This window comes from Eschscholzia californica, unplaced genomic scaffold, assembly GCF_041429995.1.
Source record: "Eschscholzia californica isolate CP2 unplaced genomic scaffold, dmEscCali1.0.p SCAF_4, whole genome shotgun sequence".
NCBI classification, from domain to species: Eukaryota; Viridiplantae; Streptophyta; class Magnoliopsida; order Ranunculales; family Papaveraceae; genus Eschscholzia; species Eschscholzia californica.
The window spans coordinates 47,603,975-47,622,918 of record NW_028238461.1 but is presented as its reverse complement, the minus strand read 5'-3'; the positions used below and the strand labels follow the sequence as shown (position 1 = coordinate 47,622,918).

The following is an 18,944-nucleotide window of genomic DNA, read 5'->3' as shown; positions in this document are numbered from 1 at the left end:
CCAGAGTGCCAATAAAGAGAGTGAAAAGAGGACAGACGGAAGAAATAGAGAAATAACAGTGATGGTGGGAGATGGTTTTCACAATTTGTCGAAGATGAAAAAATTAAATTTTGTTTCCCAAAACTTTTGACAAAATCTATCTATCATCTCCCTTTAACAGAAAATTTACTTGTGTCCTGGCCTTTAGAAAAGGCAGCGGCTTTGGGGAATAAAGAAAATTCTCCAATCCAGATTTTTTTGAAAGTTCTCCGGGGAATAAACATTTATGGGGAATACAGAATACATTTTTTGAAAGTTCTCCTCCATCTCATCTGTTCTCTCTGCCACTTCATCTTCTCGCCACCTCATCATCTTCTCTGGCGAATGTCGCCAGCCGGTCAATTTTCCGGCCAGCGACCTTCAAACATAAAAAAAAAAAAAAAATTATTTATTTTCTCTCTCCTCTCTCTATTTTTTTTCCTTTTCTCACTCTCTCTAGAACAGATCTAAAGAGAGAGAGGGTCTGTTCTCACGAACAGACCTTTGATGGATGGGGTGGATGAAAGGCTTGAATTCATCTGAACCTTTTGTTGGCAAAGAAGCCCCATTCATACATCTCCGGATCAACCTTTGGTGATAGAAACCCAACTAAAAGATTCAAGATATAAATCCCAAGCCCATAAGAAATGATGTAAAACCCTTGAACATAGATCAATTAAAGCAATGAGCTAGTAAGTTTAGTGAATAAATCCACTATATAAGTGCAAATACTAATTGAAGCAACAAAAATTAGGGTTCTAAATTGCTTGCTTCCTGATGGGCCTAAAAAGAGTTTCCCTAAATAGGTCTACACCTGCAAGTGCACGGGTGTCAAGTTGTAATATTTCCGGAAAGACCGGTTCGTTCCTCAGAGACTAATTAAACTTATTCTAAAACTAGGAAGTAATAAGATTTTTCAAATGTTTTGATTTTGGTTTTAAAATGAATAAAATATTAAAATAAAATAACGAAAATGAAAATAAATACAAATGATACAAGGAACTCAAATGGGGGAGAGTATGGGTTTTCTGAATTCACCACATAAAATTATTTTTAAGAACAAATATTTAGACAAATTAAATCACTTTCTTTTTATATTTCAGAATTTCGAATAATGAACTATCCTAATTCCGGGAGATGTTTTCGTTAAAACTCGATTAAAATTTTGAACATGGTTTCATCATCTACCCTAGATAGAGAATTAGCTACTCATAATAAAAGTTTAAAACAAATATGACAAATAAAAGAGAAATAGGGAGGAAAACAGAACTTTTCTCACTAATTTCCCACTGGCAGCCAAACGCACCCTTAAGGAAAATAATTTTCTCGTCTTCTCGGAAGTTTTTTCTTTTTGGGAAAATTACTTTCCAGACATTTTTCTCATCTTCCTCAATTGATTTCTCTCACTCTCTCTCTCTACTGTTTTTTTACTTTCTTCTAAACTCGTTCTCTCCTATAACTAAGAACAAAACAATTACAGAGAGATACAAGAAATATGAAGATGAAATAAATGGTTTTAATTAATTTTCTGCCTCTCTGTCTACAAATCTCTCTATCTCTTTGTTTCTCTGTTTCACTCTAACCCTCTGTTTCTTTCTTTCTCTCAAAAAAATAAAGAAATACAAAGAAAAGAAAAGAACAAAAGTAGATGATGATGATGATGATGATGATGATAAAAAAATGATGAATTTTCACCCTCTCTCTCTCTCTAATATTTCTCTTTAGTTGAGCTTCAGAGAGGATGACCCCCCAACCGAGATGATTTTGCTCTCCTCAAATCCCTGTTTTATATAAAACAGAAGCTCCAACCAAGCTCTCCCTTTTCCTTCTAAAAATGTGTCGAATCTTCTACAATAGCTCTCTTGGTTTCCTTTCTGAAAAATGAAAATATTAAAGAAACGGCAACTCCCTTTCAATGAAATATCCGATCATCACTCTTTCCTTTTGTATTTCATTCTTTTCCTTCTCTTTCTACTAATCTTTCCTTCATCTTTGCTTTTTCTAAATCTTTCTGTATCCAAGAGAAATCTCCCTCTATTTATCTTTCCTTCTCTGTTGTAAGTTAAAAAGATTTGAGATAACGATAGAGAAGAGAATCTGGATGCTTGATAGGGCCATTGCTTCCTATTGGGTTTTAAATTCCCATGGATAACCCACGTTGTTGAGTTGGTGAGTGGTGTTTGATTCTCTCTCTAGTTTCCTTTTGAGGGGAGATAAGAAAATCAGAAAGAGAAATGCTATTTAGAGCGAATTGTAAAAGCGAACTAATAGAAAGATGACACCTGGCGGAATCACGTGACGTGATTTCATAGAATTATAGAGAACTTACACTTAGGTCCTCAATTTCACCGTCTTTACCTTTAGATCCTTCCTCTATAATATGATGCCAACGGTCCAGATCATTTCTCTAAAATTCTGCCTCTACTTCTTCAACTAAGAAGATTATGAAGAAGGATAATAAGATCACCATAACTAAGAAGATTATGAAGAGCCCATTGAAGAGCAGTTTTAGCTGCCTCTACTTCTTCAACCACTACTACTATTTTCTTCATCTCCTTCATCTATTCCACTAATATTCTCACCCTCAATATTTGACTTTATTAGGGTTTGAAACCCCCCTCTCTCTGGTCTTGGTTGAATATAAAAAGGTTCTAATTATATTGTGATGATGACTTCTTTTTTATTATGACTTCATGGAAGTATAGCTATGAGTTCTCAGTTATATTAGAAGGGTGCTATTCATACCAAGGGGGTCGTAGGAAGGCTGTTAATTAATACAGGAACTAGTTAGGACCCAAATAACTTTCTAAAATGTTCCTCAAGGACAATTTTGAAGACACCCGCATTTTCAAGGTCAAACTTGCCCTTTGTCTAATAAACAATACCCAAACAACCAATTTGAAATCAAAATCAGGAACTAGTTGCCTCTTTCTCAAAAACGAAGAACCAAAAAAATGGGGGATTTGGGCGATTTTCATCCAACATGGTTGAACTGGATTTCGTGGTTTTGTGATCAACAATCTATTTTAGGATTTTGTGATTGAATCTCTTTAGTTGTTTAGAGTTTTGAGTTAGTTTTTTCTTAAGAATTTTAGTGAGAGAAAGTTTTAATTCCCTTTCATAATTTGTTAGGGCTTCAAAAGGTTTATGTACTTTCAATAGAAGGAGAATCTCAAAGTATTTCAAGGTATAATCTAATAGAAAGAGTTGTAGATTAAGTTTAAAAGCAAGTCTTTGATTTAGTTAAATCATTATTAACCTCATTTTGGGTGAATTGTTTAGATAATTTAAATTTTTGTGTTTATTTTGTTTATGTTGGATAGATGTGATTAACTTTCATTGTTAACTGATTAATATTTATGCACGCTAACTGTTTGATAAAATACTGAATGAAGATTGAATTGTGTCCAAAAATCAGTTTGCAAACCACATTACAGATCAGTTTGAAAACCACATTGCAGATCAGTTTGCAAACCATATTGCAGATCAGTTTGCAAACTATATTGCAAACCATATTAGAAATCAGTTTGCAAACCATATTAGAAATCAGTTTGCAAACCATATTGCAAATCAGTTTGTAAATCAGTTTGCAAATCAATTTGCAAATCAGTTTGCAAATCAATTTGCAAATCAGTTTGCAAACCATATTGCAGATCAGTTTGCAAACCATATTGCTGATCAGTTTGCAAACCACATTGCAAATCAGTTTGCAAACCACATTGCAAATCTATCATATTGCAAACCACTGCATTTATTGAAAAATATTTAATGAATTACAATCTATTTGTATTACATATTATTTTATGGGGGTTCGGGGGCGTAGCCCCCGTTCTTTTCTGGAAAAATTTAGAAATAATTAATAGAATAATAAATGGAGAATTAATCTTTCCAAAAGGATTTAATCTTTCACTCATCCTGCATTTATTATTTAAAAAAACATGTGAGCATGTTGTGAACATTTTGAAAAAAAATAAATTGAAACTGACTTGTTTGCAAACTTGAATGCAAACTACTGCAAAATCAATTTGGAAACCACTACAAATCAGTTTGCAAACCACTGCAAACCAGAATGCAAACTAGATTGCAAACCACTGTGTACCAGATTGCAAAGTCACCAAATAAATTTAGAATCCTTTTGCAACTTAGATGTTAATACTTGCACATCCTTCAATACGAACGAGCTCAATTTATGTACATCATGTATTTACATTTTGACGAATTACAAACTATTTGTACTACGTGCTATTTTACGGGGGGTCGGGGGCGTAGCCCCCTTTCTTTTTTGTAGAAATTTTAAAAACATTTAATTTCATAAAAATGTGAAGAATTAATCTTTCGAAAAAGATTCAATCTTTTGATTTTAATCTTTCCTTCATCTATTGAAAAATACTTAACGAAACATGTTGTGAATACTTAAAAAAGAAAAAGAAAAATTGAAACTGATTTGCGAAGACATGCAAACAACTGCAAATCAATTTGCAAACCAATACAAACCACAATGCAAATCAGTTTGCAAACCAATACAAATATGTTTGCAAACTAATGCAAATCAGTTTGCAAACCACGAATCAGTTTGCAAACCAATGCAAATTAGTTTGCAAACCACTGCAAATCAGTTTGCAAACTACTGCAACTTAAATTCATAAGACCAAATAAGTAATCAAATATATACTCAACATAATCAAATTAAAAAACTATAAAAGTTTCATTAAAATATTCAACACATTCATCAAAATATTAAGAACAAATACTCTATTCAAACGCAGATAAGCCTGAAATCATGCTTGTAAATGTGAAGAAATCTCTCAGTGAGGTTCCATTAAAGACACTTTGAGCACATTCTATTTTCCCACATTTTGCATACATATCAATTAGAGCAGCAGAAAGATTTGAACTTCTTGGCAATAATCCACTTTTATCTATATAAAAATGAATCCATTTCCCTTGATCTAATGCCCCGAGACGAGCACACGCAGACAATGCACAAACAAAAACAGCTTCATTCTGTTTACCCGAAGTATCACACAACATGTCATTGAAATATCGAAGTGCGTCACTATATCTTTCCCTCCCGAGGAAACCCGAAATAATAACAGTCCATGAAACTTCATTCCTTTCTGGCATGTTATTAAACAATTCTTCAGCTCTAAACACCAAATAAAGTAAAAAAATAAATAAATACCCATGTTCCTGAAACATCAATAGAGTACTCATGTTCCTGAAACTTCATTCTTTTCTTGACTTGAGTACCCAAGTTCCTGAAAGATCATTAGAGTACAAAAATGAATACCCATGCTACAAACATTCCAGATAGTGCTTCTATTCCTTAAAGCGGGACACTCCGAAACAAAGACCGTGAAGCTCGAAAAAGAAAGCAGTTCTACTATAAGGTTTACTACATACTGCAGGTCTATTATAAGGTTGAGCAAAGGGGTAAAATGTTGGGATGACGACGATTTCGAGCAAAGGGGTAAAATTTTGAGCAAAGGTTTAACATGTTGAGCAAAAATGTTGGGATTGGACGAAATTGATTATCTAGCAAGCAAAACAAAATTATAACTATAGACATGAGAGAGAGAGAGAGGTTTAGCATGTAACTATAACCAATTCAGTGGAGCATTTCTACAAACATCTAGTGAGCAAGATGTGAAATAAATTCAAATTACACATGGGTAGTAAGATAAACAACTAACCTATTAAAAATGAAAATGATTACACTACTACTAGTACTTGATTTGGATAAAGTGAAGCTTAATTCATCATGATAATATAGCAAATAGCTGCTTGTCCCTATCAGAACCAAAATCCCAAGAAGATGATAACCCAATCAGTATACAAACCCATTTACACTTTAGCATGCTTACAGTTGAAAAACAATTTAACTTGATTCAGCATAAGAGATCAAGAACATGGCTTATGCAACTATTCAATAACTTCATCTACATCCAAAAAGAAATTCCCAATGTTGTTATCTAACCAATTTCATGATCAAGAACATGAGTTTATCAAACCTATTAACAACCCTCGATTCAGCATAAGAGATCATCCCCACCCAAAATCAAGCTAGAATTTAACTTTAGCATTTCTAATGATGGAACTGAACTAATTATACAACATAAAATTCTACGTACTCAAATTTAGAGAGAGAGAAAGAGAGACGAACTAGTTGAGTGAAGTTTGGGAGTAGCTCTAGTAGAGAGAGTCGTTCGGGTTGGTGAGGGTGGATTCGTCTGAAAACCCTAGACAAGCTCGGGTTAGAGAGATAAAGAACGAGAGAGAGAGAAAGGGAGAAATATTATCAAAACAAATGAGTTTTAATTTTCTCTCAGATAAGGTCAGTTTTGTCTTTTCCCTATAATTAATAATTTACAAAAATGCGCTAGGGAGCTGAAGCCTACAAAAAATTGATAGATCTTTTTTAACCAAACTCCTAATTTTTTTAGGGAGTTTTGGCCAAATTTCCCTAATTAATACGACCCACTTTTCCTCTCCACATAGCCATGTTTGAAGGAAAATAAAACCCTTATTCATGTTATCATTAAAATTAATGAAAATAATAAGTTGAATTAATGGAGTAAAAGTAAGAAGTTGTCTATATAATGCTCTTTTAGCTGAAGCATTGTGTAGCATGTACTGAAGATATCAACCAAGTTATAAACCCTAGATCCAATTCAACTCAAATTATCCAGCTATGAAAAAATCATCACCCATAACTAGAAAAGGAAGAACATCAAAATTGAGAACTCTTAGAGAGAGAGAAAAAGAGAGCTACCATGAGAGATTCAACAAGAGGTATCATTTCAACAAGGTTTTTATAAAGTACTTTGTCAAAATTACTTCCATTGTCATTGTTAGAGAAAGAAGGAATAGGTCTTTGATGAAGTGGAGATGACTGATCTTCACCAGAAAACCATGATTTTGAATCCCCATTTTCGTGTAAATCTAAGAAATGTTGTTGCTTAGACATTGTTGTAGATTTGAGTAAGAAACCATAGAAAATCTGATAGGATTAATACAGTGCAAGTAGAGAAGAAAATTACCATCAGAACTTTGGAGAAATGATCCGGACCGTTGGCATTCAACGGTCCAGATCATATTATAGCGGAAGGATCCAAAAGTAAACACGGTGAAATTGAGGATCTAAGTGTAAGTTCTCTATAATTCTATGAAATCATGTGATTCCGCCAGGTATCATCTTTCTATTCGTTCACTTTTTACTTCGCTTTTAAAATTCGCTCTAAATAGATTCAGAAATGCTATTTAGAGCGAGGATGTTATGGTGCTTCGCGGGACAGTGAAGGACGTGCAGCAGAACTCCTTAGATGTGGCCACAAATGCTAATGGTTTTAAGCCGTTGGATCTTAAGAAGTTGTGGTCGGCTGCATGCTTAATTCTTGATCGGTACCCTTGGTCATCCAAAAAATGCACCCTTCCGTGACCGAAGTTATCCCGTGAAAGATCCAAACCGTTGGGCTACTTCCTTCTCTCGCGCCATGTGTCACGGACCACTCAAGTTTACATTTGATCAACGGATTTTCATCCCAACTTTGACTTGCTCTAGTTTTCTCGCCCGAACTCCGATTTGACTTCTGTATTCACCAACGGATTCGTCTTGGACTCTATATTTCATTGGAGTATCAACATTGACAACATAACCAGACTACCCTCATCTCCAAATGGCCAAAATGCCCTTTTGTGCGTCTTTCTCCCGCTTTTAACCATTTTTCATACCGAACTCCGTAAAAGATACCTGAGTAAAAGAAAGAGACAATTCATCAGAGTAACTGCTCGAAATAAACTAACCAGCCCAAATTAAGAGATTCAGATAGGACATTTTCATGTCTCATCACTTCCTGTAGATCTTAAAACAACAAGAATATGTACCAACTTCAACAAAACATAACCTGTCTACCCTAAGTTTAAGTTGCATATCTTGGACGAAGAAAAACCCAGGTATCAATGACAAAAGTTCTAGCAATTTCTTTACTATTGCGATAAAACAAGAGTTGCGTAAGACTAGATCTGAGATAGAAAAGAAAAACCGATAACGAAACCCTAGAACTTCAATTACAGGTGGTAAATATTTGGGTTTCCATCTACAAAAATAATCATTAGATCAAGAACGAGTGAATGAAAACGTTGGGTAAAAAAACGTAGACCATTCAAGGTCTGTTCGTGAGAACATACCCTCTCTCTAGATTTGTTTTAGAGAGAGAGAGAGAAAATAAATAAAAATTTGGAGAGAGAGAGGAGAGAGAAAATAAATATATATATATATTTTTTATGTTTGAAGGTCGCCGGTCGGAAAATTGGCCAATCGGCGACCTTCGCCAGAGAAGATGACGAGATGGCGTGAAGATGAGGTGGTATAGAGAGGTGATGACATGGAGGAGCCTTCTAAAATTTGTTTTATTTTGAACTCCCAAAATTAGAAGCCCCTTAGCAATAAAAAGAAACATAAAAGTCAATCTTATTTGACTAATTTTAAGAAAAGTCTTTATTCACCGGAGAATTTTCTTTATTCCCCAAAGCCGCGGGCTTAGAAAAACATTAAATGTATATTCATGGACGGAACCAGAATCAAAAATCAAAGGGGGCCTATATTAAGCCATGTTTCTTAACATTCATGGAGTTATACGAGAACATTGATGATTTAAGTTTTAAGCACAATTTTATTCACAACTTGTTGGTAAAGTGCAATCGCTCTAATGAACTAAGATATACTCCTATAACTTTTGGTTTTTTTTTTTTTGTTAAGAGAAACTTTTGGTTATATTTCAGTTGTCTTTTCAGAAAACTTGGAAAAAAAAAAAGAAAATTTTGTGTCTAAATTTTTCACTTGAATAAAAAAACACAATCGAAGTATAAAAAATTTAAGTCTTTATATGAATTTTCATTTATTTTAGAATTGATTCTAAAATAAATTAAATCCATTGATTAATAAGTACTACATTAACAAAAAAAAGTACTAACAAGAATTGCCTTTATTTGGTGCTGACGAAAACCTTACAAAGGTTGGAAAAATCTAAGCCTAACAAGATTTGAACTCAGGTCCCCCATGCTCACAACCCCCGCCACTACCATCTCGCCATCATCACATAGTTGTCCTGTTTTGACTTGCAAGTTCTTTTGAACCAGTGAGCGGTAACACAATTAAATGAATTTACAGCCAGCCAAGGGGGCCATGGCCCCTCTTGGCCTGGCTGTAGATCCGTCACTGTGTATATTTATATTTTTATTGAACGTTAAGGCCATGTTTGGCGCGCGGGAATGGAATGTGATTCCTGGGATTCACATTCCCGTAACGTGATTCCTGTGAATCAGATTACTGTAGTTTGATGTTTGGTTTGATCAGGAATGAGAATTTGATTCTTGACATATTCCCAATTAGGTGTTTGGTTCGTAAAGGAATAGGAATGTAAATATTTGTAAAAGTTCACTTTTACCCTTAAACTATATAAAATACGCATCAAATTTTTTTTTAGCATAAAATATGCACATCAACTTTGTAATATATTAAAATCAGTATTATTTTTTCAAATTAGTACATATGAAATAATAACACGATACATTAAAGGGTTAGAATTTAAAGATAATAAATGAATATCTTTATAAAATGTTATCTAAAATAAAATTTTGTTCGTAAACCTAAATAAAAATTTATCTAAAATTAAATTTTATTCATAAACATAAATAGTACTTATTAATACCAAATCCTACAAAAAAATAATATTTTGTTAAGGATATATTTGTCAATAAATATTAATACATGTGATTCCGGGGGAATGGGAATCACAAACCCACCTCCCCCTATGGGTTGCCCACACCATTCTCGCAAGCGAAACAATGATTTGGATCCATTCCCACTCGCCAAACATGACCTAAAGGTGTACTTGTGCACGCCACACGCCCGAACCTAATCTCATTATCTAACAATGTTCCAAGACGTCAACTGTTTGTAGCCCAAGTGGTTGCAAGGTGTTGACATAAACTCCAGAAAGCCCTGGAGGTCCCATGTTTGAACCACCAGAGAAGGTGGAATGTTTGAGTAGGAAACTTCCAGAAAAAAACAATGTTCCAAGACAACCAAAACATTCCTCCACAAAAAATAAGCAAAACACAACACAAAATCACCAACTTCATCAAAAGTTCCATACTTTGTTCCTGCTGTTAAAACCTTCAGTCAAATATCCACACAAGACCATTCAAAATTTCAAATAACACCTAAAAACGACCAAAATCCTCCCCAGATAACACAAAAGCTGCCCACACAACTATTTGGTGCAGAAACAAAACAAAATAATTACATGGAACTTTTTGGCATCTCCAACAACCAACTAGATAAAAACAAGCTAAGACAAGTCTGCATTTACATATAATTTATAACCACTAAACCCCAACTTAACAGAAGAACATTGAACTGCACACGTTCGGATGCAGTTTCGGCAGTTCAGGAACAGATACTGCACCTCCAGATGTTGTTCCATTATGCCCCGAAGAAGTTTCTGACATTTCGTCGAACTTGGTAAATGTTGATACTTGAGTTGCTGCAAGGTGGGCGTATGCTACCGGGGCAACTGCAGAAGAGAAAAGAAAGATCATAATAAGGTTAAGTTCGCCAACGATTGAGATTGAAATTGACCCATAACGTACAAATTCTGTACTTTTAGGGCCAATATATGGTTTGTCATTATGCTGATTGGAGTAAAAGTCCGGAAATTAAAAGGCAAGCAGTCATTACTTCCATCACCGTTGTCTTAATCTCATCCATTCACTGCAAACTAACAAGGAAAACCTTGCTTACCTATGGAAATGGCAGTGGTGCTTCTCTGATAGCTGCACAATTGAGACAAAAATTAAGGATTAATTTCAAAAAATTTCATCGATTGAACTATGTTTATCTATACTTACACATACGACAGCGAATGAACTAATTCTTGCAGTTCGTCAGCCGAAAATCCGATCTCATCCATCAAGACATGGTAATGTGTAGGCCTTGTTGTACCCTATCAAGACAATGCAAAAAGAAAAAAAATCAAAACACTATACAAGAAAGATAGGTCGGTACGTGCGACAATCCCAGTCAAGAGCAGAGATGAAGGCTGTGTGTGAATTGGCAATATTGACAATATTGACAATCAGAGAAAATGCCTGTCCAATTCGAACTTACAATCATGCCGGCATGTGCACACATGTAGAAATCATAGTTCCGCGGATGACAGATTTTGTTGTCAATAACTGTCCCTGCAAAAATTGAACACTGAAAGGTTTATATCAAGTGATTCAAATATAGATTTTCCTTGAAGTAAATTATAGGAAGGCTGACCTGGTGGAACATTATCAGGACTGTTTGGCTGGAAGAACTTTGTATGGTGATTTTTCTGAGCAATAATCACCGTGAACTTGGGAGACCACTTCTCATCGAGGAACTTACAAGCCTGCAATAGGAAATAATCATAAATTCAGAATGACAAGCAAGTTATTTATCACAATGTTGACCAAAATCAAATAGAAAGATAACCTCAGTGATTTGATCAAGTTCGATATTCAGAACTTGGCTGAACTGCGATTCGCTTACACCATCCCTAAAACCATTATATCATCTATTAGGATACAGGAAAATTGCAGATAATAGAAATATTTCTTGAATATATTCTCCTACAGTCGTGTTTGTATTTCCCCAAGTCGGATCTAAAATCTAACTTGAAGTCTGAGTAAACGCAATTGAGTTTTCATAATATTTGTGTTTTTGACTGGCCCAGAAGTATGACTTGTCTCTATGGATGATTTGGGTTAATTTTTGGTCTGTTTGAGTCGGACGTTTCAGATTCAGTCTGTCATATTCAGACAACGGGAAATACAACACCTTAGGTTTCAAAGGTACGTTCCCAAGCAGCAAAAGTTCATATGAAACGGAAAGGAAATCAATGAAAAAAATACCTGAAAATAATAATCTGTTCAGGCTTTCTTTTCCCCGAGCTTGTATAGAAGTCCAATAAAAGCTCGCTGCAATAAAATATTATCTCTTCGTCAGCACTAGGTCCATTATAAATTTGTATTATGATACGTAAGATACAAAATTGTCAATAATAGAACCAAATGAGATTTTGGTGTTACTTACTAAAAACAGAAAGAGATTTTTCCCAGTTTGTCATACTGCGGTATGGGTGAGTACTTACCGAATTATGCCTTCATCTTCTGTGTCAGATACTGGCTTAAATAAGTTATCTATCATTTCGACCTTTGGTGACTGAGTCCGCACTGATGCTCTATAACGAGAAATAGATGGCCATTGCCTCGAGCTTACAACCTAATATTCAGCAAACCAAAACAACCACAGGAATATAAAAAAGTACATATTCCACTACCTTACAAAGAAAGTAACAAGAATTAAAAAATACAAAACGGAATACAAAAACAAAAATAGATATGCGTCACAAGACATACTGCAGCTACAGATGGAATATCAGACATGCCAGGAGAGCCATGGGAAACATCCATCCCGAGGATCATAGTTGGAGTTTTTGAGACGAAAGGTATACCACGTGACTGCTCAATTGCCAACACGTAATTCAAACCACCAAGCTGAAACAAGTAGGACATTCAAGAATTTAAATTTATATCACAAAAATTGGAGCTGGACGTTGCAGAGCCCTGATAGTGACTTACCTTGGCATTGATCTTCAGAAGAACATTATTTAGGTAATTGTCGTTGACCCTTGTAGGTGCAAGGCATTGAGTAACAATTCCAAGCTCTGCCAGATTTTTCTTCTTCCATGGGCCTTTTGTGATTATATATCATGAACTATTAGACAACTACATACTTGGAAGAAGTATGGGTCAGAACAAACAAAAATAAATCAGCCTTACCATAGATGACACAGTTCTTCCTCTCAGACATAAGGCACAGAAGAAACTGAGGGGCCCCTGGAAGTTTCGCCTTTATCTGGTTAAACATCTCCTCCACTCTAATAGGAGGAGGTGCCCTCCTTGTATGCGGTTGTTCCTCAAATACATCGAATGGAGCATCCATTATCTGTCAAGAAAATTAGCATTAGACGTAAGAGAAAACTTGCTAATGTGATTTATCCAGTGTAACATACAGAGAATAACTCACAATTCCTTTCTGTTCTGCCAATCTGATCAAATCTCGAATTAGACCGCGTACATCGCAACGAGCAGAGAAGTTTGCAATGGCCCAGCGTTCAACTCTTGTTGGTTCAACCATTTTCTATGCAGGAGTATAGATTCAACGTCAGAAGATATTAATCAAAAGCTTTAGTGGTAAAAATCTTACAGGTACCTTATTGTTCACGTTCCACCGTCCATTTCGAGGTGCGATTTCTTCTCCATTGCCCATTTTAAGCTGGCAAGAAATTGAACAGATTAGAAAATCAAGCTTAAACCAACCAGCAAGATGCATATAGCATCATGAAAATAGTATCCAGCTTAACACTACAACAAGTGTATGGCTTGAGAAAAATATATCAATCGTCAAAAGTCAAAACTACCCTGGGAGCTCCTAGCACACGTCCATCAATTTGAGTGAAGTTTCCGTTGATTGAGATACCAGAAGCCAGTAATGTTGGTTCCGCTTCATAATTGCTGGTTTTCAACATCTGCACAAATGATCTTGCAAAGTGAACATCATAAACAGAAATAACTTGCCTACTAGGATGAAAGATTGAAGCAACTAGATAAGGAAACCAACATCACTCAAAACTCCCATCCTTTCTTGAGGTTTCTGTCTTGATTTTTCCACTAGAGAAGATCTCTGCTGAGGAGATAGTGACTTTGTATAGCGTTGCAACGAAACCAAGGAACAAAGCTAAACAATGCAACAAACATATCAACGCATGTCCGGAATTGGAAAAAGTGAAATTAACAAAGATCTGGAGATAATCTTTTCACCTCGATTGGGATGTAAGTTGGTCGCTTTGGTTTACCAACATTAATGCAAGGAAGATCGTCAGAATAACGTAACTCTATATTGCGATAACGAACAAAATATTCACTGACAGTCACATCAACACTTTCGACTTCCCCATCTCCGTTAGCATTTCCACCTCTCTGTTTCATAGAAAATCTACAAAAAGAAACAAGTGAATACCAAAGTAGACAATTTAATGAAATAAACCACATTCTTTAGTTATAATTAATAAATCGTAGATAGACAGCACATTTTCTTTATAACTACAAACAACATTAAGTAAAATAGTGGTAAAACTTACGTTTGTTGGTTGCATGGAAGCTCACTTAACCCAGAAATTTTATACTCCATGTTAGACGGGGCAGCCTTGATTCTCAGATTCTTTAGTGACCTTTTAGCCTATTAATTCAAAAGTAATAAAAATGATTACAGTAGTTAGCTCAACAAAATTGGAATTTTTTTTATGATGTGCTTTACCTTCGCCCAGTCAATCTCACTGGGATTCCTCACTCCTTGGTTTCCAATTAGAAAGTCTATTACTGGTCCAGGCTGTACTATCATCGAAGTAGAGACATCTGAAATCAAGTACGAAAATCATTAAAGCAAATGACACATATGGGGAGGAATATAACAACTAAATTGTGAACTTACCAACATTAAGAGATAAACCGCCTTGTGTAGCTCGGAAACTGGAGTGGAATCCTCTACAGCCCAAAACACCTCCCCCGAGATCCGTGAAGTTCTTAGGGTTGTTGTGGAAAAAGGATTGACGAACAAGAAGGCATCCCCTGATCAGCAAATAAAAATAAACCACTCAGGAAAAGAAACTACTAAATTAAGCACAAGACCTCGCCCCCTCCCCCCCCCCCCCAACAAAAACTTACTGCTTTGCTGCATGTTGCCTTAAGATGATGTCTAGAACTCGTAAAGCCTCCTGAGAGTTCTCTGATTCCTGACCTCGGAGCGCATTTCCAATAGCTTGGACTGGAATTTTCGCCGCAAAACTCAGCTCAACACGGTATGTTTTCGAGTTGAAGTGACGCTTCATTCTCTTCCTATCAGTTTCATGAGGACTTCCACTGCCAGCAGGGCTGGTGTTCCCATTACTCCTACACATAATAGTACAGTACATTGAGCTATAAGAAATTCCTCACTAGTTTTGAGATTTGAGAACGAATCAACTTGTCGGGCTGATCTATACCTGTTTGACGGCATATCATCTAACACAACAGTGAACTCGTGTTTGTTTTGTGGAAGAGCACCAACAGTGAACAGACTTTTCTCCCCATCATAGGCAAAGTTCTTTCCTGCTAGCTCGGTGTCGTAAGTTTCCTTTACTCTATCAATCACTTTTCTTCCAACACCTTTGCCTTCAACAGGACGGCCATCCTCATAGTAAAGGGAAACCTAGCAATCGTGAAAAGTAATAAGGAGAATTACCTAAAACATTTTTTACTTTGGTACAAAAAATCACAATAGATGACCTATAGAAATATAGATGCTTACACAGTAGTGGAAGAAGTAGCCATCAGTTTTAGTAAGACCGACTTTGAAATGATTTGTCAGCAGCTGAATTGGTTGCCCCTTCCGACCCTGAGTGGTCCTAGCCATCGGAACACGTTTGGGCTTTGATACCTTGTTAACTGGCTCAGGAACCAGTTCTGGTTCTGCTTTTAGTGGCACTACATTTGGTGGAAGGGGTGGAGGTGGCGGCAAAGTGTCTGTCCCTTCTTGGTCAGAGAAACCCATTTCCTGCATATTTGAAAATAAGTTAATGAACAAATGAGCACAGTAAGAGTCTAAAAAGACCAACAAAGAAATCAAACACATGCTTATAGTAGCAATCAAGTTATCTATGACAAGTGAAAATAAAATTTTCCTCCACAAAAAGGAAAATTTGAAGGAGAATAACAAAATTTACGACAAAAGTTCTGGAAGAGCCACATAAGCCTATCATGTTAAAAGCAAGAAAGAGGCTCAATCAGAGTAACAACATTTCTGCTTCTTATTGGTAGAAAACTGAAGTTATTTGCTTCGAGAAGCACCTTACGCTTTTAAATTCCAGGACATCTTGACCTGAAAAAGGTCTTTTGAACAATCCACCCAGACATTTGAAACACTGCTATGTGTCTTAAGATCTTTAAGACCCACATCTCAAAAGATCCAGAAAACAAGTATTATCCTACTTTTGGTTCTTGAACTGAAACAACCAAAATTTAGTTTGACTTTAGGACTAAAAGAATGAGACAAGCATGGAAACGAAAAGGGAAAAAAAATTAGCTAAAGAAAAGTAGGAAATATATTATAAACCCTAAACAATAGTGTATAACTTCAAATAGTAACATACTGGAAGGAAAAGTAATAAAAAAAAATCTGAAAATGGACTTCAACAACTTTGAACAGATATTCTCAAGTAGAAAACACAGCATAAAAGCATAGAACATTTAGAAATGCAGACTACTAGAACAAAGACTCAAAGAGGGAAAATACCAACACTAGCTCAAATCAAACACTTCAAATGGCTTCAAGTTACATAAGATCGACCATCTTCCAAAGATATGAAAGATAAACCCTAACCCTAAAACCTTCACGGGAGTAAGTTATAAATCAGCTTTCACCAAGTAAACCCCCAAAAAGTATAAAAGTAAAGAACATCTGAAGAACCCTAAAACCCCCCAAATAACCTCAAAAATTACAAATAAAAATGACAAAATAGCTTGCATGCAACCAATTTCATACAAACACACAGACCCTTAGGCAAATTATCAAGAGTTTTTCTTATAATCAAAATTTTTGATCTTCTTAGGTAGTAAAATCTCAAGAAAATAGTAGCATTTTAGTGATTCAAGGTAAAACAGAAGTAGAAACTTCAAATCTTAACAGAAACAGACCAAATTGTTCCCAAAAGGAGCTAAAAGAAACATGAAATACTTAGAAACGGATAAACAAGAAGAATGTAAAATAAAGAGAGCTTCAAAATATACTTTATCTCACCAAGAATGTTGAGTGAGAAACCCTAAATTTGCAGTCTCTTCCTTTCAAGCCTCTCTAATTTCTCCCTTTCTCTCTCTCTCTCTCTCTCTCTCTCTCTCTAACTTCTCTCGTCTTGTACCCACAGACTGTTTTTCTCCTACTCAATGTTCTAAATAAATGGAATGCTTCTTTTAAAGTTTCATTGTCTGATCGATTTACGTGACTTCTATCTAACGTGAGTGATAAAGACCCTATTACCTGATTGTTAGCATGAAAACGTTAACGATATCACTAACAATCAGTAGTTACAATGTGGAGTAGCTGGTTTAGTATCACCAATAAGATGGATAGGTTTTATTCACCCATTAAATAGAGAGGTCAATAAACTGAACTCATTTTCTCCACTAAATCCAGTGAAGGAATAGCGACGCCCATCCAGTATGTTAGTAAACGTACAGACTTAAGTGGACGTTTCTTGCCCGTCAGATGCTTTGATTACTCTCGAGATTCCTCAACGCTTCCCAAAGAAAAAGCAATCCGACGGTCATGATTAACTTGTGCAAGATCTATAAACCTTAATGATTAATAAATATATAAATTTTGTAGGTAAGCGGTAGTGCAATGGTATCATTAATTTTTTTTTTGTTAAGGATTGATGGTATCACTAATTGGAAAATGTTATTAGGAGAAGCTACCACTCTTTTAACAAAAAATGAAATGGAGAAGCTACCACTTGCATTGATTGATCAGGGACACTCCTTGCGGTCGTCGTACTCGACGTTGTACGTAATGTATTATTAATTTGAAGGGTTTGAAATGGCAACTAATATTTGTATTACTTGTTTAGACCATTTCGTTTGTATTGAAATCTCTCTATCACGTTTGAGATGGTTTAAAAGATTCTGAATATCTCTATTATCTGTTTGTGACACTTCAAATGTATTTATTACTCGTTTAGACAAAACAACAAACATTTTAAGACATTTGATTGCATGGATTGGTGAACGAGTAAATTTGGAGAGAGAATGTCAATTAAAATATGATGGGATTTTATTTCGAGGGAAAATGGTGAATGTTTGTCACATTCACCATTTTTCCTTCTATTTTATTATATAAATTTATTATTTTATTGAGAGAGATTTTCATTTCTTTTTTTAACTCTTAAAATATATTTTGTTTCATTTTTTTTCCTTAATTTAGTTATTTTTTTCTAAAAACATAGTTATTTTTTTCTTTAAATAAGTTATTTCTAAGAAGGATTATATTTTAAATTTTGAAAAGAACTACTAGAGAATATCTTTTATTAAAAAGGGATGTTTGTCACAATCATCATTTATCCTTTATTAAAAAGGGGCGTTTGTCACAGTCATCATTTTTCCTTCTATTTTATTATATAGATTTATTATTTTATTGAGAGAGATTTTAATTTCTTTTTTTAACCCTTGAAATATCTTTTGTTTCATTTTTTTTCTTAAATTAGTTATTTTTTCCTAAAAACACAGTTATTTTTTCTTCAAATAAGTTATTTCTAAGAAAGACTATATTTTAAATTTTAAAAGGACTTCTAGAAAATATCCTTTATCAAAAAAGGGATGTTTGTCACATTCATCATTTTCCCTTCTATTTTATTATATAAATTTATTATTTTATTGGGAAAGATTTTAATTTCTTTTTTTAACCCTTGAAATATCTTTTTTTTTTCTTTTTTTTCTTAAATTAGTTTTTTTCTAGAAACACGGTCATTTTTTTTCTTTAAATAAGTTATTCCGGCAGGCAACCTTTCGCCGGAAAAGAAGGATGAGGTGCACAGAGGTGGTGTCGTAATTTTCAGATGAGGTGGACAAAGAAAAAGAAATTACAGAAATGCCATAGGGGTAGAATTGGGAGGTTGAAAAAAATTTGGGGCCAATTAGGAAATTTTTGGGGCCAAAACGAACTATCGGACACTTATAGGGGCCAAAACGACGAGGTGGTCACAAATTGGGGGCCAAAACAAAATTAACCCTAAAATATAACAGTAAAT

At 35.0% G+C, this 18,944-nt stretch overlaps 1 protein-coding gene and 1 long non-coding RNA gene across 4 annotated transcripts; both read right to left on the bottom strand.

Moving 5' to 3' along the window:
* Window positions 1-4,673: 4,673 nt before the first annotated feature.
* LOC147545417 (uncharacterized) lies at window positions 4,674-6,327 on the bottom strand. 2 transcript variants are annotated; one of them, XR_015223404.1, is made up of 2 exons: window positions 6,182-6,327; window positions 4,674-5,276 (listed from the first exon to the last, which is right to left on the bottom strand). It is a non-coding gene; the product is annotated as an uncharacterized LOC147545417 (long non-coding RNA). The 2 variants fall into 2 exon arrangements; XR_015223403.1 differs by having other exon boundaries at window positions 6,150-6,326.
* A 3,829-nt stretch (window positions 6,328-10,156) lies between these two features.
* On the bottom strand, window positions 10,157-17,064 carry LOC147545416 (protein argonaute 4B-like). 2 transcript variants are annotated; one of them, XM_086637080.1, is made up of 23 exons: window positions 16,933-17,064; window positions 15,455-15,700; window positions 15,150-15,355; window positions 14,833-15,057; window positions 14,600-14,736; window positions 14,426-14,523; window positions 14,250-14,347; window positions 13,930-14,104; window positions 13,730-13,846; window positions 13,530-13,637; window positions 13,322-13,384; window positions 13,136-13,249; window positions 12,889-13,054; window positions 12,688-12,800; window positions 12,466-12,603; window positions 12,198-12,328; window positions 11,959-12,024; window positions 11,540-11,603; window positions 11,345-11,456; window positions 11,189-11,262; window positions 10,930-11,024; window positions 10,823-10,854; window positions 10,157-10,595 (listed from the first exon to the last, which is right to left on the bottom strand). In XM_086637080.1, the coding sequence occupies exons 2-23, from the start codon at window positions 15,695-15,697 to the stop codon at window positions 10,420-10,422; spliced, it is 2,751 nt and encodes a 916-aa protein (XP_086493206.1). In that variant the 5' UTR covers window positions 15,698-15,700; window positions 16,933-17,064; the 3' UTR covers window positions 10,157-10,419. The 2 variants fall into 2 exon arrangements, with proteins under 2 accessions (XP_086493206.1, XP_086493205.1); XM_086637079.1 differs by having other exon boundaries at window positions 16,943-17,064.
* Between the last annotated feature and the right edge of the window lie 1,880 nt (window positions 17,065-18,944).

Coding starts and splice junctions, on each gene's coding strand:
- LOC147545416 (XM_086637080.1), bottom strand. CDS start 15,697: ATGGGTTTCTCTGACCAAGAAGGGACAGACACTTTGCCGCCACCTCCA. Junction 15,356..15,454: donor GCTACTTCTTCCACTACTGT/GTAAGCATCTAT, acceptor CACGATTGCTAG/GTTTCCCTTTACTATGAGGA. Junction 11,604..11,958: donor GAACAGATTATTATTTTCAG/GTATTTTTTTCA, acceptor TAATGGTTTTAG/GGATGGTGTAAGCGAATCGC.